Raw genomic sequence first — 27,402 nt, forward strand, 5'->3', positions numbered from 1 at the left:
GAGGGACAGTGGCTGTTCTTGTCCAGCAAGCATGTGACACTCTCCTCTGTACACTCCCCAAGACTAAGATACTCCAACCTGCACCCTAGAACTTATCGAGATTGGGTGATCTAAATAGAATGTAAACTCTATGAAAACAAATCTGCAGTACTTACTCTTCAGTCAAAACTGTTTTTGTTTTGTTTTGGTCTCTGACTTTTAAGAGCACAGAGACTGTATCCGTTAGAGCTGCCTGAGTTTATTTCAGGTGTTTAGGGGAGGTGTGGTTGTCTGCTCTAAAGAATGAGCTGCCAAGGAGTTCCAGTCATGGCTCAGTGGTAAATGAACCTGACTAGTAACCGTGAGGTTGCAGGTTCGATCCCTGGCCTTGCCCAGTGGGTTATGGATCTGCATTGCTGTGAGCTGTGGTATAGGTCGAAGACACAGTTTGGATCCCGAGTTGCTGTGGCTGTGGCTGAGGCATAGGCTGGCGGCTACAGCTCCGATTTGACCACTAGCCTGGGAACCTCCATATGCCATGGATGAGACCCTCAAAAGTCAAAAGACAAAAAAAATAAAATAAAGAATGAGCTGCCAGCTGGTCTCAAAGGAGCTCTGGGTGTTGGAGGGTCTGCCTAGAAGTAGATCAACGCCAGCACGGCCATTGGCCCCAACTGCTGAAACTGCAGTAACGAAATCTGTCCGCTGCCGCCCCATGCCAACAAGAAAGTGCCTGACTCCTGGCGCCTGGCACTTGGCGCTCCCTTTCAGATCTTTAAGCCTAACCTGAGAAATGCTTTCGGATTTTCAGTCCCTTTGCTCTTCCTTTAATCTTTATACTATCATACACTCCTGAAGACTAGAGAAGGTCAAAAAGCCAGAATCAGAAACAAAGGGAAGAGAATTCCCAGTCTTGACCAAACAACTCTTAAAACCGAACATTATGAGGCTCGCTACAGCCTTTGTCCTCAAACCCAACTAAATCTAGCAAAACTCAGTTGACTTATTTTTAGCTGGTAAGATTGAAAATCAAATAATATTAATAGGCAATTTTTTTCATAGAAGGAAATGAATACCTTAGCTGTAAAATATTAATGTCTTTGCATAATGAACACTTTCCTAAAAGGCAAAAAAGTCTAGAAATCGATAACTTATTAATAAATGTTCTTATTGTCTTTGTGCTTAACTATCTCCTAGGACAAAATGTCTTTGTTAATTCAATTTTTATTTATATAAAATTAATACCTGCATAAGCTTTAAATAGAAAATAGTTTCATCAGGAAGGTAACACATGGCAGGGTGCGGCCCCACCTCACTTCCACATATCAGAAGCAACCACCCCAATTCTTTCAAGTGTTTCTTCTGTATTTGCACTTCAAGAATATTTAAATAACACACAGGATGTGCTATTTCTTGATTTTTCAGGGTTTTTTTTCCTTTTTAGGGCTGCACCTGCAGCATATGGAGGTTCCCACGCTAGGGGTTGATTCAGAGCTATAGCCGCCTGCCTACACCACAGCCATAGCAACGCTGGATCATTAACCCACTGAGTGAGGCCAGGGATCAAACCTGTGTCTTCGTGGATACTCGTCAGAGTTGTTAATCTCTGAGCCACGACGGGAACTCCTGATTTTTAGTTTTAGAAAATACCTATTGTCCAGCTGCTCTGGAAGGTGTAGATTTGTTTCTCCCTTCTCCCTTTCCTTCTCAACCATTTTTGATTAAGTGCATATTCAATATTTTCATTAATACAAGTATAAATGCTATTTACAGCTGTGCCAAACCAGTGCACAGCAGTTATGTTTTCTTTCTTGAAAATGTGTTCTGTTTTGTTTTGATTTGGTTTCAAATCTCTGGCCATCTCTTCCCACACCTTCCAAAAGCCCTGAAAAATGCTTCTCAAGCCAATCTCCCACGTGGACAAATTGACAGATACGTGACAGGTTATATGCCTTCAGCACTTGAGATACTAAGTAAGCTAGAGTAGGGGGCCCAGAGACTTAGGGGAGTTTTTGTTGATCTATGATCTATAAACTTAGGGATTTGTTGATCTATGATCTTAGGTTCGGGGACCACTCACTCACAGCAAAATAAGTAAGAAGAAAAACTCAAGCTTTAGGAGTTCCTGATGTAGCACAGTAGGTTAAGGATCCACCACTGCCACAGCTGTGGCGTAGGTCAAAGCTGTGGCTTGGATTTGATCCCTGACCTGGGAATTTCCATGTGCCTTGGATTCAGGGGGAAAGACAAACAAACAAACAAAAAACCCTCAAGTTTTAGAAATTTAAGTCACAGAGAATTTCGGTTCAGTTCATCATTTTCACATCTCTTACAGAAACTTTCTAGAGATGGAAATTAATGTGACACAAGTTGACAGAATGACCCACACCTTCTACTACATGAATGATCAGCAAAACCATCAGCTCCTATTAAAATGGCCAAAATTTCAGCCAAGGTTTTGGTTTTCTCACTTAACAACCATGGAACTTGACACCAAAATGTTGACCATTTCACAGTAAGACTGAACACCTCTGTTCCCATGACAGCCATCTCCTCCTGTGATTAACCTTGGCTGCCAGATCTGGACTAGTGAGAGTGATAATCAGTCACCTCTGACTGATATGATAAGGGTTACAACACAACTGTCCCCCATGTGGCCACAGTGACTTTCTGTAGCCCAGCACCAGGCATGTGGCATCTGTACTGAGAGTTTGAATCCATGGGCAGCCAGAGTGAACCTCCTTCCTCCTTTTCCAAGTTTTAGAGGGTCAAGTCACACTTTCTTAGCTCTCTTTTTGTCAGACAAGTCGTGACTAAACCTAGGTTTGCAGTTAAACTGGTGGATTAACTGTTCAGTAAAACAATAGTGAAGATGTTTTGTTTTGTTTTGTTTTTTAGGGCATAAACTAAAAGAGCAAAAGAGATAATTAAAGAGTGATCATGATGGGAAGCAGAGTGATGGGAGTCATGACTTAGGCTCCCGAAAGATGAATCTAAAGCCCTCCGGGGGAGGCCAATGCACCACCTAATTTACCTGCCAGCCCCCAGACTTTTCAAGAATGTGATAGTATTAAGGACATCCCGTAACCAAGAAAAACAAAGAGAGCTGCTCGCCATCCACTTCTACAGGGATTAAGTCATAGCCCACTGCAGTCTCTGAGGGACAGAACATTCTGAGAGGAAACGATAAGAGAACGCTCTGCGCTTTGGGCAGGCAGGTCCTTAAATAGTTAGGTGCATATCTCAGGAAGAATTTCAGGCAACCAGATTTCTGCATCTCCTCTTACCCAGAAAAGCACTAAAATCATTAACTGGAGACATTTGGCCTTTGTGAGTAGCAGCAATCTTTTACTAAGATGTGTGCTTGACCACATGTATTCCCAGCCAAAAATCATGTATAAACTGGTCCTCCCAATCTCTTTGGAACAATTCCCCGTGGCAACTGAGAGGCTGTCTCCCAGGCTATAGCCCTCAGTAAGAATGTGAATACAACTTAAACTCACAACTCTTTTGTTGTGCATTTTCCTTTAAGCCAACAATCCAAAAGTAAATGTGAAGATGGGACTAAGCACAGAAGACTGTTTACAAGTCAGCTTAAGGGTCAGTTAAAAGCCCAGATAGGAGCTCCCATTGTGGCTCAGCGGACGCAAACCCAGCCAGTATGCATGAGGATGTGGGTTTGATCCCAGGCCTCGCTCAGTGGATTAAGGAACCAGTATTGCTGTGAGCTGTGGTGTCAGCTGCAGACGTGGCTCAGATCCCACGTTGCTGTGGCTATGGCGTAGGCTGGCAGCGCAGTTCTGATTCACCCCGAGCCTGGGAACTTTCATACTCCACAGGTGTGGTCCTAAAAAAAAAAAAAAAAAAAAAAAAAAAAAAAGCCCACATCCCTTTATTCCGTGCAACTGAGCAACAGTCCCTTCCCCACCCTGATAGCGTCCTGGAGGTTTCTACCTGTTAAAGGTCAAAAGAAAGGGGATACAAGTCGAACTGAGGTTGGGGTATCACACCAAAAAAAGAACTAAGCTACAACGTACAGACTGTTAAGAAGCTTCCAGAAGGTTACCACCCCTGTTAGACCCTCCAAGTAGAGAACTGAAAGAATCCTCTGGGAAATCAGACCAGCCCAAGAGAAAACTTCTAAAAATACTGACATGGAGGGTAACCACTCTACACAGCTGGGCTCTGAATTGCAATTATGTGAGTTACAATAACATAAATGCTGAATAGCAATCTAACCAAAATCCTTATGTTCCCCTGTGGGAAGTCAATGAATAAGCCTAAAATTACAAATTCCAAAATTGAAAAATTAGGAAGTAACAATATAAACATGCAATTAGAAAATGGGGAGCAGAAAGTGATTGCTTCCTGGGACTGGAAAAGGGGGCAGATTCTCTGTTTCTTTGAAATAAGCCTTGTACCAGTGTATTTAATTCAACGCCACACATAACTTTGACAAAACAGAATTGAAATAAAACAGAGTTTTAGGAATTCCCATTGTGGTTCAGCATGTTAAGAACCCAACTTGCATCCATGAGGATGCAGGTTTGATCCCTGGGCTTGCTCAGTGGGTTAAGGATCTGGCACTGTGGCAAGCTCTGGGGTAGGTCACAGACATGGCTCAGATCCCATATTGCTGTGGCTGTGGCCTAAGCCTGCAGCTGCAGCTTCAATTTGACCCGTAGCCTGGGAACTTCCGTATGCCATGGGTGCAAACTTAAAAGGTAGGTAGATAAGTGGGTAGGAAGGGAGGAAGAGAAAGAAAGAAAGAAAGAAAGAAAGAAAGAAAGAAAGAAAGAAAGGAGGAGGGAGGAGGGAGGAAGGAAGGAAGGAAGGAATGAAGAAAGGAGGAGGAAGGAAAGAAAGGAAAGGAAGGAAGGAAGGAAGGAAGGAAGAAAGAAAGGAGGGAGGGAAGGAAAGGAAGGAAAGGAAGGAAGGAAGGGGAAAAAGAGAAAATGCTTTAATTGGGGGCAAAAAGAAGGACTTTGAAACCTGTGGGTAGGGGAAGCACAGAACCTGCCTGGTGGGGAGGTGGGGAGGTGCCCTTTGTCAGTCACTCCATATCCTGAGCCAGCAGGACTGCAGCAGTCCTTTGAATCCCATGTTCTCCCTTCTAGTAACCTCCAGACACCATCTAGGGGAGCTACTATTTTTCAGCAGCCTATTTTTTTCTTCCTGTCCATGTACCTATACTTACCAAAACTTCTATTTAGAAACTCACCTAAAAGTAAGCAGTTCCTACCCTAACTAACCTCATTCTCATCAAGTGCACTTTGACCCCTTCTTCACCACAGACACATTTCAAGAGAACCATTCAAAAAGACAAAGATGGGGAGTTCCTGCTGTGGCACAATGGGTTAAGAATCCAACTGCAGTGGCTAGAGTTGCTGCGGAGGCATATGTTTGATCCCCAGCACGGTACAGTGAGTTAAAGGAACTGGCGTTACTGCAGCCGTGGTGTAGGTTTACAACTTCCACTGGGATTTAATCTCCGGCCCAGGCACTTCGATAGGCCTCAGGTATGGCCATAAAATAAATAAATATACAGAACTGGAGTTCCCTGCTGACTAGGTAGGTTAAGCATCTGGAGTTGTCACTAGAGTGAGGGTTTCTAACACTAAATTCTGTAATTCTGTGGTCTTTTGTTTTTAAAAAATAATTTATTCATTTGTGACTGCTTAGTTTGTGTTTCAGAGAATGGTTGGTATAGGTGAAGATTCACATTTCTCAAATGACTCAAACCAGACAGAGAATTCACTGTATTCCTCAGTGAGTCTTTTAACTATTACCTCCAGAAACGTGTTTATATTAAGTAAATGAACTACAAAGGAAACAAAGTAAAAAATATTCTACTTCACAAAAGCTTCAAGGTCATGTAATCCTCTGAGTTTCCGTATCTATTAATTAGGTCAGCTTTGATGCTTGAATCATTTTCCTGTCTTTTCTTTGTCAAACCTGGTGCACCAGAGTCCTGTCTCAGTTGGAAGTGACCTACTTAATTAGAATATGGGATCTCCCGACAGAAAAGTGCATTTTGCCTTAACTCTATTTTCCTCACCAGATCTTGTTAATGAACTGAACTTCTAATTTGGTTTGTTAAAAACCATATGCTGCAATCCCTAGCAAGTAATTCCCAAATCCACTGCAATTCCACTGCAAGCAATTCCAAAATCCAAATGTCCAGGTTTAATTACAGTCATGAGTGTACATTCCAATAAGGTTTGGGAGAAAGAGCACTGGACCAGGTGTCAGGGTCAGGCCACCTTGGTTCTTCACCCAACCTCACTGCCAACCCCTGTGCAATCTCAGCACATCTCTAACTTTCCTGAGCCCCGGTCTCTCACCTTCACCAAGAAAAGATTAGACTCCCAGGTCTTTTATGGCTCTGAGTCTCTGTCGACATGTCCTGAACATTGTTCACATGTTGGTTTTTTTTAACTGAAAACTAGTTTTGTTTATAAATGACATGCATGTGGAGTTCCTGTCATGGTGCAGCAGAAACGAATCCAAGTAGGAACCATGAGGTTGCGGGTTTGATCCCCAGCCTCACTCAGTGGGTTAAGAATCCGGCGTTGCCATGAGCTATGGTGTAGGTTGTAGACTCGGCTCGGATCTGGTGGTGCTGTGGCTCTGGCGTAGGCCAGCAGCTGTAGCTCTGATTAGACCCCTAGCTGGGAACCTCCATATGCCACGGGTGTGGCCCTAAAATGACAAAAAGATTAAAAAATAAATAAAATAAAATGACATGCATAGCATTAATCTAACTCCATTGGTGTAGACATCACCATCATACTCACTATTTGCAATTAATGTCATAATGCAGATACATTTTGGTTTGCAGTCTGTACTTGAGCAGGATTTATCTAGTGGACTTTGGTAAAGGCACTGTGCTTGAACAGGGGGTGGAAGAGGAACAAGATGAAGTGATGTTGCCCTGTCATCAAGAACTTCATAGTCTATGAGTTCCCTTCGTGGCGCAGTGGTTAACGAATCTCACTAGGAACAGTGAGGTTGCAGGTTCAGTCCCTGGCCTTACTCTGGGTTAAGCATCCGGTGTTGCGGTGAGCTGTGGTGTAGGCTACAGACACAGCTCGGATCCTGCGTTGCTGTGCTCTGGTGTAGGCCGGTGGCTACAGCTCTGATTAGACCCCTGGCCTGGGAACCTCCATATGCCACGGGAGCGGCCCTAGAAAAGGCAAAAAGACAAGAAAAAAAAAAAAAAGAACTTCATAGTCTAACAGAGAAGAAATGATATAGGACAAAATCAAATGCCAGTTACCTTATTTATCTCCTGTATTCCTCATGACTGGCATTGTGCCTGACATACAGCAGATGCTCAATTAACTGGCATAAACGATAAAATGCCCACGGACATTCAGAGAAGAGAGGCCACATCTAACATAGGGGAATCAGGGAGGGTTCACAGGTGTTATATTTGAATTGGTTTTTAAAAGGCCATTCAATTTTCACTGGCTCCCTAACTTTATCCTCTAACATGATGCAAAATCTTAAGTCAATGTTAAAGATTCTCCATGCTCTGGTCCCAAAATATCCTTCAATCTTGACCTCTCTTTTACATGAAACTATACTATAGCCAACCAATCCCCTTGCTATACCTTAGCTACTACCCATAATTTTCTACCGCTACACACCTATTCAGGCTGTTTTTCATGCGAAAATGTCTTCCAATCCCAACATAGTAATAATTAATTAATAATTAATAACAATAAAATCCCAACATAATTCCATTATTCTTCAAGGCTCACTTCAAATCTCCCCAGTTTTATGAAGGCAACCTTACGAAGCCCTTCCTGATCCTTCCAATCACATGTGCTCTCTCCCTTCTTTGAAGTCCCACGAGACACACTGACATTCCCCCATGGTAAACCCAGCCTTTAGGCCTGCATGGCAGTTGGGTAATACCTGTGTCTCACGATTGTAACATCTGACATCAGAAACTACTGTTTCTCCACATTGCCAAACACATGGTCAGTGTCCAGCAGATTATTTTGACAGGACAGATAAAAAGGACACTCCAGGACAGAGAAATTGAATGAACAATGGTATGAAGTTAGGAACATCTGTGGCGTGTGCCTCGAATGGTGACCATTCCAGTTTGATTTCTGAACATAAGGTTTAGCTGATATAATCACAGGAGTTAAGTTTAGAAGGCAGGCCTGAATCAGATTACAGAGAGCCTAAAGTGCCAGGGCAATAAAAATGGCATATATTCAGTTCTCAGTGGAGTCAGTGACAGTTTAGGGAGCTGGATGGTAACAAAATCTGAGATAGGAAAAGCAAAGCAGAGCATGCTGGCTGACATCAGTCTCCCGGGAATTTGATGGGAGGCAAGTCCATCCCTGAGAGAAGAAATGAGCTTCACTGTGCTGATAAAATTAAGCGCAGGCCCTGCAGGTCTGCAATTCCTTAAAGAGTCTCCAAGTAAATACAGCTTTGTAGGCTTCCCGGCAACCAGATATTTGAGTGCCCACCTCAAGAGAAGGAAAGAGACAAACATCAAAACAATCATAACTGAATTTCCAAACTGGTCAAAAAGCAAAGGTTCTGTATTTTTCCAGAAGAGGGAGAGGGGAACAAAAATAGTACACTACATGCAAAGAATGGTAAATCACAATACCTCTGAATTCCTCAGCAGTGATACTGGAAGCTAGAAGACAGTGAGGGAAATGTCTTAAATAGAAAAGAATTTCCAACCTAGAATTCTTTTTTTTTTTTTTTTTTTTGTCTTTTGTCTTTGTTGTTGTTGTTATTGTTGCTATTTCTTGGGCCGCTCTCGCGGCATATGGAGATTCCCAGGCTAGGGGTTGAATCGGAGCTGTAGCCACCGGCCTACGCCAGAGCCACAGCAACTCGGGATCCGAGCCGCGTCTGCAACCTACACCACAGCTCACGGCAACGCCGGATCGTTAACCCACTGAGCAAGGGCAGGGATCGAACCCGCAACCTCATGGTTCCTAGTCAGATTCGTTAACCACTGCGCCATGACGGGAACTCCCCAACCTAGAATTCTATGCTGAGCAAACCACCAGAGAAAGTAAAGGTAGAATAAGCACATCCCTGGCCATCCAAAGTCTCTAAAAACCTACTTTCCGTGAACCTTTCTCAGAACACACTGAAATAAAGACATAAACCAGGAGGGTTCCCTGGTAGTCGAGCGGTTAGCACTCGACACTTTCCCTGATGCAGCTCGGGTTCAACCCCTGGTCTGGGAACTGAGATCCCACATCAAGTTGCTACATGCAGCAGCAGCAAAAAAAAAAAAAAAAAAAAAACATAAACCAAGAAGGAGGAAGACAAGGCATAATAGAAACAGACACTCTAAGAGTTCGCTTGAGCTGCAGCAGGTTATGGATCTGGTGTTGTCACTGCAGTGGCCCAGGTCACTGCTGTTGCATAGGTTTGATTCCTGGCCTAGGAACTTCCACATGCCTCAGGTGCAGCCAAAAAAAAAAAATAGAAAAAAAGAAACAGAAACTCCAACATAAGAGTGAAGTACAGGGAATCCCTGGAGTGTTGGGAAGCTAGGAGGGCAGCTGGGCCCAGGCAGAAAGAATAGTGGCTCTAACTGGACAGGACAGGAATACAGGAGACACTACTTCAAGAATAACTGGTGCTACTCCAAGGAAAATAATTTGTGCAGGAAAAGAAATCTCAGTCTAGTATATGGCTCACTGTGACCACAAAATGAGGTAAAAACTTGATATTAGTCTATCTATAACGATGATACAACTTGGGGGAAGAACATGGGGCTGAGAAAGGAGTGGTGGGGTGTGGGCAGAAGTGAGGAAGCAGAGTTAGATTCTTCCACAGTAAGAATCAACATATGATATTATATTATATATATATATGTATATATATATATAATATAAAACATATAATGCCTAAAACTGAAAAATCTAGAAGTCACAATCTAAGTGTGTTACCTGGAAATACAGGAGCTGTACGTGCATGCATAACATGTTAAAAAGGTTTTTTTAGTTTAAATGTTAAAAAGACAGCGACCATGATACAATCACTTTGGATATAGGTTTGGAAATACCTAGTAAACATAAATTCTAATTCTACTACTAGGTATGAAATCTCATGAAATCTCACATGGATTGTTTATTGTAGCATTTTTTGCCATAGGCAGGTTTTTTTTTAAACAACCTAAATGTCCAACAAGAGGAAAATAGTTAAATGAAGTGTGCTGTATAAATACAATGACATTCTACCTGACGGTAAAATGGGTGAACTGGAGGTATAAGCACCCAACATTGATGAACTTTAAAAACCATGTAAGAGAAAAAGTAAGTTACAGATAGAATGTTAACCTATCATATATTTATGTTAATTTTTTTCTTTATGGCCATACCTGCAGCATATGAAAGTTCTCAAGCTACAGGTCAAATCAGAGCTGCAGCTGCTGGCCTATACCACAGCCACAGCAACTAGGGATCTGAGCCTCATCTGTGACCTACACCACAGCTCAGGGCATCGGCATATCCTTAACCCACTGAGCGAGGCCAGGGATCAAACCCACATCCTCAAAGCTACTAGTTGGGTTCTTAACCACTGAGCCAAATGGGAACTCCTACGTAATTTTTAAAACATACAAAATAACATATGCCATTTATGTTATCAAGTATGTACACACACACACACCCCAACCTCAGGGTCATGACTCCCTCTGGGGTAGAAGGGAAGGAAATGGGATGGGGTCAGGTCGGGGCTCAGAGACGCTTTCAATTTTACTTGTAAATTTTATTTTGTAAACTATGTAGTAAGTACACAAATACCCATTACCCTGTCTATGCTTTTCTGTGTCTAACTGAAATACGTCTAGGGGCTTCTGCTAAAATTTGGGAAATTATATTCATACATTTAATGTTTATTCATCTCAAAACACCCCTAGAGGATTATAACCCCTTATCTGAACTCTCAGAGCTTTGTGTTTCAGAATCCAGAATCCTTTGGATTTTGGAAAGGTATCATGATGCAATTCCATATGTTACATCACACCTTCAGTGGGACCTGAAATCAAGTGATGTACAAAATAAGCATTTGATGCAATTCAGACTCAGGTGGTTGTTCGCCCCTCAGAACAATTAGCTGCCAGTGTGGCCCTGTGCAAACAGCGTGGCTGCATAAATCTATGCTGATACCCTACAAAGCAGAGAAGGAAAGCAAGTGGATGCGGACATCTGTGGGCCTTGGAGGATCTGGGCTCCATCACATGTGGAACTCCTCTGACTCCCTACCTGCACCAGGCACTAACGTCTATTGCTCTGCAGCCCTGACCAAAGGCGGGGCACATATACCACCTGACTCCTGCTGAGCCCACTTTGTGCTTTATTGAAATTGCTCTGAGGTAGAACACTGAGGATGACTCAGCTCTACATCCCAGTCTCAGTCCTGCTACTACTGCACTTAGACACATTGACACACACACACACATATTCATACCACTCAAAAGCAGATTTTCTTTCACTGACTTTCTAACTTAAGTGATTAAACTTAACCAATCCTTGGTGGAGAGTGCTAATCTGCACTCCTCTGCCCCCCTCACTCTGCACCCAGGAGCTCCATATTTCCAGCAGCTGCTGGCATCTCACTTCCCCCACCTGGCTGGGTTTGGCTGCCCTTCAATCCCAGCATGACATATAATCAGCCTCAGGAAGTGATGAATACCAACTTGCTCTTGAAAGCTGATGCTGTGTCGGGAGCCATAAGGCTGCTCCAGTAAAGAAAGCAAAGCCACAGTCGGCACCTGCATAAGGCTTGTCTGGTTAGCAGAGCTACAGACAAGCTGAAGAAAGAAGAAGGATTGCGGATGCGTGAGGCTTGTCTGGTTAGCAGAGCTACAGACAAGCTGAAGAAAGAAGAAGGATTGCAGAGCAATCCCTTGAAAGACATCGGCTCCAGGAAAATAAAAATGATATCCCCTAAAAAATATGTTAATCTATTTTTCTGTGTTTATCTTTCCTTTTCTATCTCTATTCACAGCTTTCTTATGCTAAAGATTTGCCCTGGGTACGTAAAACACTTGAACCAAAACAGAATGAAGTTATTTAAACAATGTAATGGAAAAAGCCTTTGTTTTGGAGTAACAATTTATGGCACCTATTTTGTGAGAGTATACAGAGGGAACTTATGATTTCAGTCCCTTTACTTAAAAAGAAGTTTGGGGCTGGGAAAAATGTTGTTTGGCCTATAAATTGCTATTTCTATAATAGATATATTTTTTATCAAATAACAGTGTCACCTGTAACTTTCATCCCTTGTGGGGGCATTTGTTAATTTTTGGGTATAATACTCCTTTCTATTGAAATTGGTGGTTTGGAACTTACGTAAATCAGCACAATAGGTTAAATGCTTAGCTTGCTGGTGCCAAATAAATCGTAGTTTTAAGAATGTCATGAGCCCAAGGCTTTCATGCGTTTTGTTAACTACATACACCTTTAGTTAAAGAATGTTAGGTATCATAGTTTATTACTTATTAAAGCTTTGTTCTTAATACAGAATAGAATAGCTACTGTTGTTGACCTTTTAAGAAAAATACGGTGTGAAACTTTAAGTTTATAATCTTGAAGGAAAATCTAAAGTTGAAAGGAACATGTTTTAACTAACCTTTTTTTTTGTATCTCAGGTGGAGGGAACAAAAGGGCTTTAAATCAAATGTTAATGTCAAATCTTATACGAAACCTGATTGTGATATGGTATAAAAACTGATGCTTTTCATTTAATAAATTGGGTCATCTGCAGCACTTGCTGAGGGAGTTGGCTCCAATTCTTTCCTCGCCTGTTTGTAGCCCCTCCTCCTGTTCGTCGTCTCCTGGCTGCTGGGGCTGGACCCCGGCAATGCTGAACCATCTTTTCACTTTGATTTCTTGCGAGTGAAATAAATAAAGAACATTGTGCTGCACTTACGTCCAACTAAACATCTGTTTTGGTGATCAAAATCTCCGGGCTATTATCACAGGTGACATTCTAAACTGACATCAGCAGTATAATCAACAGCCAATTCCTAAATACCAAATTCAGTAAGCATAGTGCCTAAATGTGAAAAGGTGAGGAAGAAAATAGCTCTTTTCCATAAATAGAAGTGGCCCAGCTAACCATGCCTCCATGGGTGGAGCTTGCTTATTTATTGTATTTGCTCACTGCTCAGGCCTTCCACGGGCCTTCCACAGAGCAAGCGTGAAGGAAACTGGGCTGTTAAAGTGCTTTCAGGGAGGGCCCCACCATCTCTTCCTCGGGAGGAAAGCAGTAACAGCTTTGAACAGGGTGTCTGCAAACCAGGGGAGAAAGGTGAAAGCCCTACTTACCATAGAAGAGGAGCGCTTTGGTCCTCTGATGATGGAGGTAGGTCCGGTTGATGGTGAAGAAGCAAGCATCCAGCCCACACTGGCCGAGCCTGCCAGTCTCCCCAGTCAGTGGGGACCACCAGAGCATGATGGGGTAGCTATCAGCTGCCAGTGTGTTTTTCTTATTCAGGCTGAGTCCTTCTCTCTTGAGGAACGGATGGAGAGGTACAGGCTCTTTTTCCATTTCTGCATATCCATCTTTCAAATTTGAATTTTTAAAGTTCTTCCCTTCAAATTTTCCCAGCTCAACTACTACCTAAAAGATGACAAACATTACCACTGTCAGACTATTTCCTTCTACTCATCTCCCATTCATCTTAATGACTTAGCTTATTAGTTTTCTATTGCTACCATAACAAATGATTACAAACTTAGCAACTTAAAAAGATGCATGTTATTATCATACAGGTCTGGAGGTGAGAAATCTGAAATGGTCTCTGGTCTAAAATCAAGGTGTCAGCAGGGAAGTTCCCACTGTAACGCAATGGTGGTGTCTCTGCAGCGCCGGAAAGGCGATTAAGATACAGACAAGTACAGGCGTTCCATTGCGGCACAGCAGCTTAAGGATCCAATATTGTCACTACAGCAGTTTGCGTTACTGCTGTAACTCAGAATTGATCCCAGGCCCAGGAATTTCCATAGGTCCTGGGCGCCACCAAAAATAAAGACAGACAAATACATGAAGAGGACCGTGTGAAGACACAGGGAGAAGACAACCACCCACAGACCAAGGAGGGAGGCCTCGGAAGAAACAACCCTGCTTGTGGTCACTTTAATCTTGGACTGCTAGCCTCCAGAACTGTGAGAAAATTAATTTCTGTTGGGTAAGTCACCCAGTCTTTGGTACTTTATTATAGCAGCCCTAGAAAACTAATACAGGATCCACAATGTGATTTTTTCATTTCACAGTGTTAAAAAAAAAAAAAAAATAGTGGAGGGAGTTCCTGCTGTGGCTCTGCGGAAACGAATCTGACTAGTATCCATGAGGATGCAGGTTGGATCCCTGGCCTCGCTCAGTGGGTTAAGGATCCAGCGTTGCTGTGAGCTGTGGTGTAGGTCACAAACAAGGCTTGGATCCTGCGTTGCTGTGGTGTGGCATAGGCCGGCAGCTACAGCTCCAATTTGACCCCTAACCTAGGAACCTCCATGTGCCATGGGAGCGACCCCGAAAAAGGCAAAAAAAGAAAAATAATAATAATAATAATGGAGCTCCTGTTGTGGCTCAACAGAAACAAACCTGAATAGTATCCATGAGAATGTGGGTTTGATCCCTCGTCTCACTCAGTAGGAAGATCTGGCATGGCAGTGAGCTGTGGTGTAGGTCACAGACAAGGCTCAGATCCCGAGTTGCTGTGGCTGTGGTGTAGGCTGGCATCTGGAGCTCCGATTCAACCCCTAGTCTGGGAATTTCCATATGCCATGGGTGTGGCCCTAAAAAGAAAAAAAGAAAAAAAAAAAAGCCCTTTGGGATGTTAAAATGGACAGTGGTACCTGAGTGGGGGCCAAGATAGGTGAACTCATATCTACATTTTCACCATCATTGTGAAATTCTTATTTTAATTGGAAATCAGCAAGTTCAGAATAACCAACTAAATGACATAAATATGAGAACTGAAGAAATGTTTCACTTCACTCCCCCAATAGACAAATGTATTAATTGCAGGTATTTGTGTTTTCCACAACAGACTAGGTTGTCCTCAGAACAGTCCCTGATACTTGCAGAATGCCACCTTTCAGAAGGGATGATGACGATGGGGACTTGGAAGAAGCCATCTAATTCTGACCCAATAAGATGGACGGAATTCCACCTTCTGCTCCTCTAAAACCAGGGCCCTGCAAGAGTCACAAATGAGGAGTTCCCACTGGGGCTCGGTGGCTTAAGAACCCAATACAGTGTCCACGAGGACGTGAGTTCAATTCCTGGACTCACTCAGTAGGTTAAGGATCCAGCGTTGCTGCAAGTTGCAGCATAGGTCACAGATGTGACTCGGATCTGGTGTTGCTGTGGCTGTGGTATAGGCCTGCAGATGCAGCTCTGATTCGACCCCTGGCCCAGGAACTTCCATATGCTGTGGGTGTGGCCATAGAAAAAAAGTCACAAATGATCCCCTCACTGATTTTGTTTCTACCTGACACACCCACTCACTAAAACTGCTTCATCTGTTTAAAAAAAAAAAAGAAGAAGAAGCACTTTCCCTGCCTTAGATAGAAATTTTTTATCCTGGGAGATAAGGCAAAAAGTAAAGCACTCTCAGAGAATAGGGGTGGGGGTGGGGGCAAAGGTCCAGGAATTAACAGTACTCAACCCAAATTCTTGGTACCTGGAGCGTGACGAGCAGAAAGACCGTAGCTGAGACGCACAGGCAAGATGCCAAAAGCTTCTTCCTCCGTATCCGAACCATGCTGCCCTGCCCCGGGTGACTGGCAGGGGGCAGCCTGGTTACCAGGTGCTCCTGAGCTGGCCCGCAGCACAAGGCACCTTCACGTGGAGGAACCATCTGGGTGCCAATTTGCTCCTCTGCCATTCCTGCTGGGACCCTGTCTCCATGAAGGACAGAGATCCAAGGTCTGAGCAGGCCAGGCCTGGCATTGAAAGGGAACAGCACACAGTCTTCTTAAGCTATCATCAGAGCAGCTGGAGATTCCTTAAGCCAAACAGCATCAAAAAAATCTGTAACGAATGAACACTATTTCAGCCATGGCACAGATTCCATAAACATAATCTTGCAGGGTTACCGTGTAGAAACCTAAAGCTTAAAAACTAAAAGGAACCTCTGAGATCATGTAAACCTAATACTTCACATAAAGATGAGGAAGCCACAACCAGAGAGATGAACTACTTGTTCAAGGTCACAGAGCCCATCAGAGCAGATCTACACTCAGGTCCCTAAATTAAAAGGGTACTTTCAGTTAATTTTCTCTACTATCAGATTTGAATTTCAAAGGTAACTGAAATAAAATCACTTCCTTCTGCCGAAGTTCCAAAAGAGCAGAGAAGTGGAGCAAAAATTACTAGGACTGCCCACCCACTAATGCAAAAACTAGAGAAAAAACAAAAGTTTCGAGCACTGATCAAAAATGGAAAATGATCAACTGACCCCAGTTCCCCCCAAGGAAAACTGTAGCCATAACATCAGGGATTTAGGCTACTGATTTATCTGTTTAGACTTTTATGGCAAGTGCACTAAAGTAGTGGGTTTTGGAGTTCCACTGTGGCTCAGCAGAAATGAATCCAACAAGCATCCATTAGGATGTGGGTTCGACCCCTGGCCTCACCCAGTGGGTTGGGGATCCGGTGTTGCCGTGAGCTGTGGTATAGGTCTCAGATGCGGTTCCAATCTGGTGTTGCTGTGGCTGTGGCATAGGCCGGCAACTGTAGAAAAAGTAGTGAGTTTTGTGGACAACATGATTCTCTGGATATCCTGAAATAAGATTTCCAACTGTACAAAATGGATTATCTTTTCCTTTTTTTTTTTTTTTTTTTTTTGGTCTTTTTAGGGCCATACCCATGGCATATGGAAGTTCCCAGGCTAGGGGTCAAATCAGAGCTACCACTGCTGGCCTATCCCATAGCCACAGCAACACAGGATAGGAGCCACATCTTCAACCTACACCACAGCACACAGTAATGCCAGATCCCCAACCCACTGAGCGAGGCCAGGGATGGAACCTGCATCCTCATGGATACTAGTCAGGTATGTTTCTGCTGAGCCACAAAGGGAACTCCCCCAAATTTTCCTAAACGAACTAAAAAGTCCCAGAGAATGCCTCTCACTCCCAGGGTTCTATGAATTCAAATGCCTTGAGCTAATGACATGTGGAGTTCAGAGTAGTGCAACATTCCAGAGGAAGGGAGCACTCCAGGGACCTGATCCTGACATCTGATTGCATACCCTTCAAATATGGAATTAAAGATACAATGAGAAATATAAAAATGACATATAATTCTGGTTGAAAACTTTGGTCTTAAAGGTGTGCTCCCCCCTCATGCACCTACCTTAATTTTTTTTTTTTTTTTTTTGCTATTAACGCTTTTATTTTTTGGTAATTTATATTAATTTTTTAATTAAAGTATGGTTGATTTATGATGTTGTGCCAATTTCTGACATACAACAACGTGACCCAGTCATACATATATACACATTCCCTTTCTTATATTATCTTTCATCATGGTCTATCCCAAGAGACTGGATATAGTTCCCTGTGCTAGACAGCAGGACCTCATTGCTTATCCATTCTAAATGTAGTAGTTTGCATCTGCTAATCTCAAACTCCCAGTCCATCCCACTCCTTCCCCCCACCTTGGCAACCACAAGTCTATTCTCTATGTCCATGAGTCTGTTTCTGTTTTGTAGATAGGTTCATTTGTGCCATATTTTAGAATCCACATGTAAGTGATATCATATGGTATTTATCTTTCTCTTTCTGACTCACTTCACTTAGTATGAGAATCTCTAGGTCTATCCATGTTACTGCAAATGGCATGATTTCATCCTTTTTATGGCTGAATAGTATTCCACTGTGTATATGTACCACATCTTCTTAACCCATTCATCTGTTTATGGACATTTACGACGTTTCCATGTCTTGGCTATTGTAAATAGTGCTGCTATGAACATAGGAATGCATGTATCTTTTTGAATTGTAGTTTTGTTTTGATATATGCCCAGGAGTGGGATTGCTAGATAATATGGTGGCTCTATATTTAGTTTTCTGCAGTACCTCCATACTGTTTTGCATAGTGGTTGTACCAATTTACATTCCCGCCAGCAGTATAAGAGGGTTACCTTTTCTCCACACCTTCTCCAGCATTTGTTATTTGTTGACTTGTTAATGATGGCCATTCTGATCCATGTAAGGTGGTACCTCATTGTAGTTTTGATTTCCATTTCTCTAATAATTAGTGATGTTGAGCATTTTTTCACATGCCTGCTGGCCATCTGTAGGTCTCCTTTGGAGAAATATCTATTTAGGTCTTCTGCCCATTTTTCAAATGGGCTGTTTGTTTTTTTGTTGTTGAGTTGTATGAGTTGTTTGTTTATTTTGGAGATTAAGCCCTTGTCAGGTGCATGGTTTGCAACTATTTTCTCCAATTCCATAGATTGTCCTTTTTTTTTTTTTTTTTTTTTTTTTTTTAATGGTTTCCTTTGCTATGGTGTAGGGGTATGTTCTAGTTTCACTGATTTCCATGCAGCTGTCCAGTTTCCCCATCATCACTGGCTGGGAGGCTGTCTTTTTCCCATTTTATGTTCTTTTTTTTTTTTTTTTTTCTGCTTTTTAGGGCCAAACCCATGGCACATGGAAGTTCCCAGGCTGGGGGTCAAATTAGAGTTACAGCTGCTGGCTACACCACAGCCACAGCAATGCGGTATCCAAGGTAAGTCTGCAACCTACACCACAGCTCACCACAACACCAGATCCTTGACCCACTGAGTAAGGCCAGGGATTGAAGCCAAATCTTCCTGGGTACTAGTCAGATTAATTTCCACTGAGCCACAAAGGGAACTCCCCCATTTTATATTCTTGCCTCCTTTGTCAAAGGTCAATTGATCGTAGGTGTCTGGCCAGAAATATCTGGCCTCTCTCTTCTGTTCCATTGATCAGTATGTCTGTTTTTGTACTAGTACTACACTGTCTTGATGACTATGGCTTTGCAATATTGTCTGAAATCTGGAAGAGTTATGCCTCCTGTTTGTTTGTTTTTTCCTCAGGATTGCTTTGGCAATTCTGGGTCTTTTATGGTTCCATATACATTTTTAAATTATTTGTTCAAGTTCTGTGAAAAATGTCATGCATAATTTCATACGGATGACATTAAATCTGTAGATTGCTTGGGTAGTATGGACATTTTAACAATATTAATTTTTGCAATTCAGGAGCATGGGATATCTTTCCATTTCTTTGAATCCTCTTTAATTTCCTTGATTACTGTTTTATAGTTCTCAGCATATAAGTTTTTCACCTCCTTGGTAGGTTTATTCCTAAGTATTTAAATTTGAGGGGGTGTAATTTTCAAAGGTACTGTTTTTTGCTTTTGTTTTTTTGGCCACCCTGAAGCATATGGAGCTCCCAGGCCAGAGATAGATCTGAGCCACAGTCTGGACCTAAGCCACATCTGGGGCAATGCCAGATCCCTAACTCACTGTGCCATGCCAGGGAATGAACCTGCATCTCAGTGCTCCCAAGATGCTTCCAATCCCACTGTGCATTAGCATGAGCTCTGACCCTTGATTTATTTTTAAGTTCAGGCTATTTTTCTCCCTCAGCAACAAAATGACTCTTGGTCTCATAAACAGCCAAAAGTGCATTTTTCTTCTTTCATCCGCGGAAGACCCACAATCCGCTGTGATGAGGAGAATGGGCTGGAGAGTCAGCCTGCCAGGATTCAACTCTCAACTCTTCAGCCTCTTCACAATTCAAGTCCCAGAGAGTGCCTAATCTGAGAGTTACTGTAAGAATTCTATGAGATAAAACTGGCAAAACACTTATTTCAGAGCCTGACACATAATGAATTTCCAATAAATGTTTGCTAGCCTCATTTTTTAAATATTATTATTTTTTTATTATAGCTTTAAGTGAAAAATGAAGTTGAATTCATATAAAGTATGTTGCTGTCTGATCAACTGGAATTTCAAAAGGAGAAACTCAGTTTGCCAAAGAAAAGGAGATCACTAATATTTGTTGAGTGACCTACAATGACCCTTCCTTAATACTCAGCAGGCATGAGCTCATTCAATCTGCCCAACAGCTCATGAAGCAGCAACTACTATCTTCATTTTAAAGGGTGAGAAAACTTCATTGGGAGGAAGTAAAGAAACTTGCCCAAGACTGTAACTTTGATAAGTACTACAACCAGAAAATAGTCAGATTCCTAAGTTCATGCATCCTTTTTGTATTTTTTAATACTAAAGCTATAAAATTCCCACCAGATAATCCTAACACTCACAGCTTATCTGCCTAAATCACAGAAAAAAACCTTGTGTACAAGAGCTCTCCATCAGATGATGTACCAGAGAAAAAAGTAATAAAAATCCATAAGAACCTGAAAAGCACCTTTCCTTCTACTCAATAGATGCTAGTAGCTATTAACCACATCAAATGAGGAGTGAGCACTTTGGGCCCCAATCCTGGCTCTGTCATTTATATGTAATATAAATTTGGACAAAGTGCTCAATCTTTCTAAGTCTCAGTTTCTTCACAGTAAAGAATAAATGTTAACTCTCATCATTTCTTTCCCTTTTATAACAGAAAGATTATTAAATTTTCATTTTATATGCAAAAGCAATCTACTATAACTATAATTAATGTAACCCAGATTAGGTAATGAAATAATATGACCACTTTAAATGGGTACAAAGCTAAATCATTTTCAGAAGACTTTTTGATGTATCACTCCATTCAGTCTTACTGACTAACCACTTTGTAAAGTTAGGCAAGGTAGTTATCATTATTCTCAGTTCCCACAAATAAGAAATTGACCCTCGGTAAGTTCACTTCATTTACCCAAGCTCATAGTTTACTTCATTTACCCAAGCCGACATGGGTCTAGAAATCAGGTCACCTGCCTCCCAGATCAGTGGAAAAGAAAAAGAAGGGGAAAACACTGACGGCTTGTTAACAGTACAAAAGAGTCAGAAATAAAGGAAAACTAAAGATGGAGAGAGAGTTTGAGGACATAGTCTGGGATATTTTTAGAGCTACTACGTAGCTCGGGCCTGTCCTCGGGCCTTTGTAAGTCTTTACACAGCTGTACAAATTATGACAAAAGAATTTAGGGTTACAGATTCTCTTCCATCCAAAGAATCTCAATTTAGTTTATATTTCCCAAGCCTGAAGTACATAATAGGTCTCAAGGATTGAGCTGTGGTTAAATACCCACTACTAAAGAATAGAACTAGCTAGTGTAGCTGGTATTATGATTTATAACATGCAGCAATTAACCAGGCCTTGGGGTATGTCAATCTAACCAACATATGGCATTAATTACCCAGGAGTTGCCATCAAATCAGCAGTTCCCTGACTGATGGGACAAACAAGCTTGCAGAAGGCACTGTGAAGGACAATAAGCACCAATACAATGGGACTCCAAGAAGAAAGCTCCCTTCTGTTTCATCATTGCCCCCAGGGTGAATCTCAGAGTCCTCCAAGACCAGTGCCCCAGAATACTCCTTCCCAGGCTGAAGCAGTGTGTGTGTTCAGAGAACCGTGTAGATAACATCTGAAATGGACTCGCTAACTAACCCTTTTGACCCAAGTGCTGAGCTCCTGAAAAGCCTGGTACGGCTATGGGCACTGCCTGGGGCTGGCCATCTGCTGCTCAAAAAGGGGTATGGAGCTGAGTGTGACAACCTCTTACTCCTGCAAGTGCTATTCCATCCAAACCAGCAACACTTTCATTCCCAAATAACTTCAATACAGAAGAGAGACAGAATATCTCAGAGTGAATGGGCAGCCTAAAGATTCCAACTTCAAATGTCAGCCTAAGGGCCAGTCCAAGGTGCAGGTCTCAGACCTGGGACTAAGATGATTCCTGCCTGAGCCTCTGGCTGTAAAATGAGAAACCAACCCAAGCTCTGAAAAGTCTCCTTGGATCATCTCTCATCTAGACATCTGGGTTAATAAGCCACTGCCTTAACTGAGTTGAAGGTTGGTTATACAAGGGAAAGCCTTTCAAAGGAATATAATTACCAAACTTAAATTACTCATTTAAGTACAATTTCTCAAATAGGCAGACTCTCTCAAGATGTTTTCATTTTATAATGTATAAATCCTCAGAGCATCCCTTGAATGGGGGCTGCTATCCTGGGAAAGATAGACAAGTTGCCAGCAGATGGGAAGTTCTAAGGGGCTCTGGACAACTCTCTAGGCAATTTTTAACTCACTCCTTCCATCTACTTGTCCTCACTAACACTCCTCATCCATTCCTACTTGGTGACGCCAAAAGCCCCATAACTGGGATTTCTACCAGTATGATCCATTAGCACCCTCCACTCAGCTGTAGAGAATGTTGTTGGAATGCAAGACTGGATGTCTCTCTTCTGATTAAAATCCATCAATGGCTTCCCAAAGATTTCCAGATAAAGATCAAACTCATCAGCTCAGAAAAACAAGATTTCCTGGACCCCACCCTACTTCCTTAGCTTCTGCCACACCTATGGTTGTCCTGGCTGTTCCTGGAATTCAGCTCCTGTTCTAGGCTCTGGTCCCTACCTATGACATCCAAACCTCTTTCACTCTCCCAGCCATTCTCCTGGGTTTTCTTCCTTCCTTTTTTTTTTTTTTTTTTTTCCTTTTTAAGGCTGCACTTGCAACATACAGAAGTTCCCACGCTAGGGGTCAATTCAGAGCTGCAGCTGCTGGCCTACACCACAGCCACAGATCCAAGCTACTTCTGCAGCCTGTGCTGTCTGTGGTAACGCCAAATCCTTAACCCTTTGAGTGAGGCCAGGGATTGAACCCTCATCCTCATGGACATTATGTCAGGTTCTTAACCTGCTGAGCCACAACAGAAACTCCTCTCCTGGACTTTCAAGGCTACCTGCTTTAGGGGCCTTACTCCTCCCCAGCACCAAGACAGGAGATCTAGACCCATACACTGTGCTTGTTTCTATCACAGCAGTGGAGACAATGCTGGGGATTTTAGGGAACTCTCTAAAGCTTATTTATTGGGTGCATATAAAACAACCACTGAACATTATAAACAGTTGACTAAGGTTGTTAATTTGCAGAAGATTTCCTTAGCCCCCTGAATATCCCTTTGACACCTGACGAGCATGGTGTGATGGTTCCACAGTTTCCGCTTTCATTCAGTTTTCTTTATTCACATTTATTTGTATTAATGTGTTCATCACTCTTTTCTAATGGACTTCATATTTTGTTGAGTATTTATTTTTAAGTAAAGAGTGTTCTGAAGTTCCCCTTGTGGCCCAGCAGAAACAAATCTGACTAGTAACCATGAGGTTGCAGGTTTGATCCCTGGCCTTGCTCAGTGGGTTAAGGATCCAGCATTACCATGAGCTGTGGCATAGGTCGTAGACATGGCTCGGTTCCCAAGTTGCCGTGGCTGTGGCCTGTGGCATAGGCCAGTGGCTACAGCTCCAATTTGACCCCTAGCCTGGGAACCTCCTATGCCACCGGCACAGCCCTAAAAAAGCAAAAAAAAAAAAAAAAAAAAAAAAAAAAAAAAGAGTGCTCTGCCTTGCAGATTTCTATCTGGGAAGGTCATCCTCTTTGACCAAGAACACACTGCAGGAGAGACAAATAGAGAATAATGAGAAAGAAAGGGATACTGGAAGCCCTGTGAATCAACACTGGTGATTAATGTGGGTGGTTAAAAGGAGGACAGAAGTTGTAGCACAAGCAATTTTGCTTTTCTATTGTAGCACTGAAGGTAATTCTTATATTCTTAAATTCCAGACAAACACCGAAGCACACAAATTATACAGTATTAATACAATCTTACTTAGGAGGTCTGCTTAGTGCAGAAAGTAAACAAACCCAAACAAAAAACTAAATAAAAAGACTGATACAAAGCCCCAAACAGAAGCACTCAAAAAGAACAGATTTTGGAGTTCCTGCTGTGGCTCATCAGTTTAAGGCCCAACACAGTGTCCCTGAGGATTGGGTTCAATCCCTGGCCTCGCACAGTGGGTTAAGGATCCGGGGCTGCCAAAAGCTACTGTGTAAGTCACAGCTTCAGCTCTGATCCTGAGTTACTGTGGCTGTGACACAGTCCAGCAGCTGCAGCTCCAATTCGACCCCCCTGGCCCAGAAACTTCCATATGCCACAAATGCAGCACCCCCACCCCCAAAAAATGTTTTTAAATGGAGGAAGGAGCCAAAGACTGGGAAGATTTTGTATCACACTGAGAACTGAGCCAGCTCCTGGAGAACAGGGCTCTTTTTCCTTGGAACATGTTCTTTGTAACTGTTCTTTCTCCAAAAAGGGCTTATTGGTTACTCTAACAATTTTCCTTCCTGACAAAAAGATCTGAATTAAAATTTTTCAACTGCTTTGATCATTTATGTAATCATGAGTGAGGAACTGATTAAATAACTGTGACAAATTCTGGCTAATACTTCACATCCCTAAAAACAAAGGGCAGGACCAAAAGATCTTCAAAGGTTCATCCCAAAAGTCAGCTCTCTGAATGGTGCCCAGGAACACAGCATAGAAGAAAACTCAATTAAGTAAGAGACAATAATCAAGACAATCTAATTCATCAAAAACTAAGATTTCCAGAAATATAAAACACGAAATATTTCTACATGACAAGTTTAGTATTACTTGATCTTCATTCTCCTTTTGAGTAATTCAACATTAACTTATGAAAACTCAAATTTTATTCTCAAAAAATATCTGAAAAACACTGTAAATAGATACACTTAATTTTTTAAATTTTAAAAACCCATGGTCAAGAACACTATCACAAATGGTTATTATAGGAGTTCCCATCGTGGCGCAGGTGAACTGAATCGGACTAGGAACCACGAGGTTGCAGGTTTGATCCCTGGCCTCATTCAGTGGGTTAAGGATCTGGCATTGCCATGAGCTGTGGTGTAGGCCAGCAGCCAGCAGGTGCAGCTCCGATTTGACCCTAGCCTGGGAACCTCCATACGTGGAGGGTGTGGCCCTGAAAAGCAAAAAAAAAAAAAAAAAAGTTTATTATAGAATGATAGCAATTGAATTAGGTATGGGTTTTCTTACTGAATCAACTCTTTCCACTCCAAATTTAGAGGGCATTTAAATATGGGTTGGAAATGTCTGCCTATTGAGCAATACTCACATACATATGAACATCACTGTCCAAACAATATTATTTCCTAAGTTTAACCTTAGTTTGAATTTTTTGTAAGATAAAACCTGAACACTTACTACTTTTTTAATTGAAAAGTAAAAGATGAGCCATAAGAACGCTATCAGTTGAGATTGTATATTTAAATTCACTGTTACACACTGCCATCTAGCAGGAGGCCAGCAAATGAATCACTACAGCAATTTTTTAAATGGAGCCGACCTTAATGATCCTCTGATGCTAGGACATTACTTTTGGCTTACAAGCAGGAGAGGGAGAAAGTTCTAAAATTGAGACTAAATTGGAGGCTATTGGCAAAGCCACTTTATTATGCAAATGCATGGATTGCTTATACAATGCAGATAGCCCGGACCCCTTAGGAGTCCTCCTTGTGAGACCACGTGATCCAGGTCGGAGAACAAGGCCCTAATTGCAGTGTGACAGAATTAGCAAGCCCACGAGTGGTCCTGAGCTTCTGGGGTGTCTCATTTTGAAAGAAGGAAGGATGTATTAGGGAGAATGCGGTCCTGAAGACAAACCTGCCATATTCAAAACTGCACGCAGTCCTCAAATGAAATTAAAAATCCAAGTCAAGCGTGATACTCGACCCAAATATCTCAGGGCGCTGAGGAGGGGACGGGGGGGCGGGGGTAAAGTTTGCTGGAGTTGTAGAGTTAAGAAAAACAGTCATTTTGCGTGGCATTTGTTATGTATTCATTAAAAAGATCCCCAGAAAAATGTCTTAAAATCACGCCAATGTTCCTTCTATATCTTACACAAAAGCAGTTCTATTCTGAAGTACAAAAATACTTATGAAATGGCTTGTATATGATAAAGAAAGCCTGCGGTTCTGGGGGTTCTCCCAGAACATTTTCTCAGTTAAGACACAACGCTCTCTACCGCTGGAGAGCCAGCACCGCTCCGACTTCAGCACACACAGCTTCAGCAACAAGTGATTCTCAGCCGAGACTCAGGGAAGAAGGAAGCCATTCACAACACAGAGAGGCGGAGTCAGGTTCTGGAATTGGTGGGGCTGGGAAGACCGCGGCGGGCCAGGAGGTAGGAGAAAACCTCCCTTCGAGGGGGGAAGGGGGCACCCGCGCGCCTCCGGCGTTCCCGCGGAGGCCCCTGCGCATCGCCTGCCTCCCACCTGTGCATTTCAGCAACCAGATGGGTTTCCGTCTCAGGCAGTGGTCCTGAGAAGCGCTGCTCAAGATTTCCCAAAAGAGACTTGGCTTCGTTCTCCCACACAACCCCGTTTCCCTCTTACACACACTCCCCTCTGGGCACAGAGCAGTTTCCTTCGGCTGAGAGTCGGGCGGGCAGCGGCCCGGCCTCCGTGCCCATCAGACAAGTCTCTTTTCGTTTTTCCGCACCAAGACCCTACCCGCACCGCTCCATCGCTCAAGCCAGGAAAGACCCAGAGGGTCGCACTCACCTCGTTGCGGAGACCGAGGCTTGTTGGGCGGTCTGCAGCCCGGAGGTTTCCCAGTTTCAGTTCCCGCCGGGCTGGAGCTCAGGCGCAGACTCGGAGAGATTTGGGAAAGGGGTAACCCTCCGCGCGGTCCGGCCCCGCAATCCCGGATCCGGGTTTTCTCGGAGGCCTGTTCAAAAGCTAGTGGGACCTCGGCTCTGGGAAAACACCCGCCCTCCCCTCGCTCGCCAGCCAGTGGCGCTAAACGCTCTGGAAAGTTCGGGACGGGGCGGGGGGGTGAGTGGGGGCATCTCTGAAGATCCTCTTCTTAATTCGCGGGACGGGTTGTGCTTTTCAGACTAAGACTGGAGCCCATTGAAATTCACCTATTCAGGAAAATTGAGAACTTTTTAAGCAAAGCAGAGGCCTGGTACCGTTAGTTAATCAGCTCCCAGGGTTTGGTAGTCTGAACTGGACGGTCATTTAGCTGTATTTTCTTAGAGCTACCACTGACTGCCAGCTACTGAAAGAAATTCGACTTCACAGGACCCACGTGAAATTACTTTGCCCTAGTCTTGACCTGAAGTGATAAACCTAGGGAGGTCCTTCAACACCTTGGGAGGCCGGGACTCGGGTGAGGCATGCGAGGCATCCAGGGTTCAACATGTGAGTTGGAATTGACCCTCAGAGTTGTGCACGCTCTGGTCCCCCACTTACTGCAACCCGAGCATGATTGCTGCCCGCGGCTGCCTCGCTCTCCTCCAGGCCTGAGAGCTCTGGTGCCAAGTAGCCCAGTTAACATCTCTGTAAAAGCAGGTTGATAATAATGATATCAACTTCTAGAAAA

General features: G+C 42.9%; 1 protein-coding gene across 11 annotated transcripts in view; it reads right to left on the reverse strand.

Moving 5' to 3' along the window:
• FUT10 (fucosyltransferase 10) overlaps window positions 1-26,785 on the reverse strand; it is a 111,962-nt gene extending 85,177 nt beyond the window's left edge. For 10 of the 11 annotated variants that reach the window (XR_002341171.1, XR_002341170.1, XR_002341172.1 and 7 more), the window contains exons 1-3: window positions 26,580-26,785; window positions 15,668-16,017; window positions 13,308-13,602 (exon numbers count right to left, since the gene is read on the reverse strand). Coding sequence is in view for 8 of the 11 variants with exons in the window: in XM_021081788.1 (XP_020937447.1) it covers window positions 13,308-13,602; window positions 15,668-15,871 (499 nt within the window). In the remaining 3 variants the exon portion in view is untranslated. The remainder of the gene's footprint in view (window positions 1-13,307; window positions 13,603-15,667; window positions 16,018-26,579) is intronic. The other variant, XM_021081790.1, reaches the window with a different exon arrangement.
• Between the last annotated feature and the right edge of the window lie 617 nt (window positions 26,786-27,402).

Source organism: Sus scrofa, unplaced genomic scaffold, assembly GCF_000003025.6.
Source record: "Sus scrofa isolate TJ Tabasco breed Duroc unplaced genomic scaffold, Sscrofa11.1 Contig2345, whole genome shotgun sequence".
NCBI classification, from domain to species: domain Eukaryota; kingdom Metazoa; phylum Chordata; class Mammalia; order Artiodactyla; family Suidae; genus Sus; species Sus scrofa.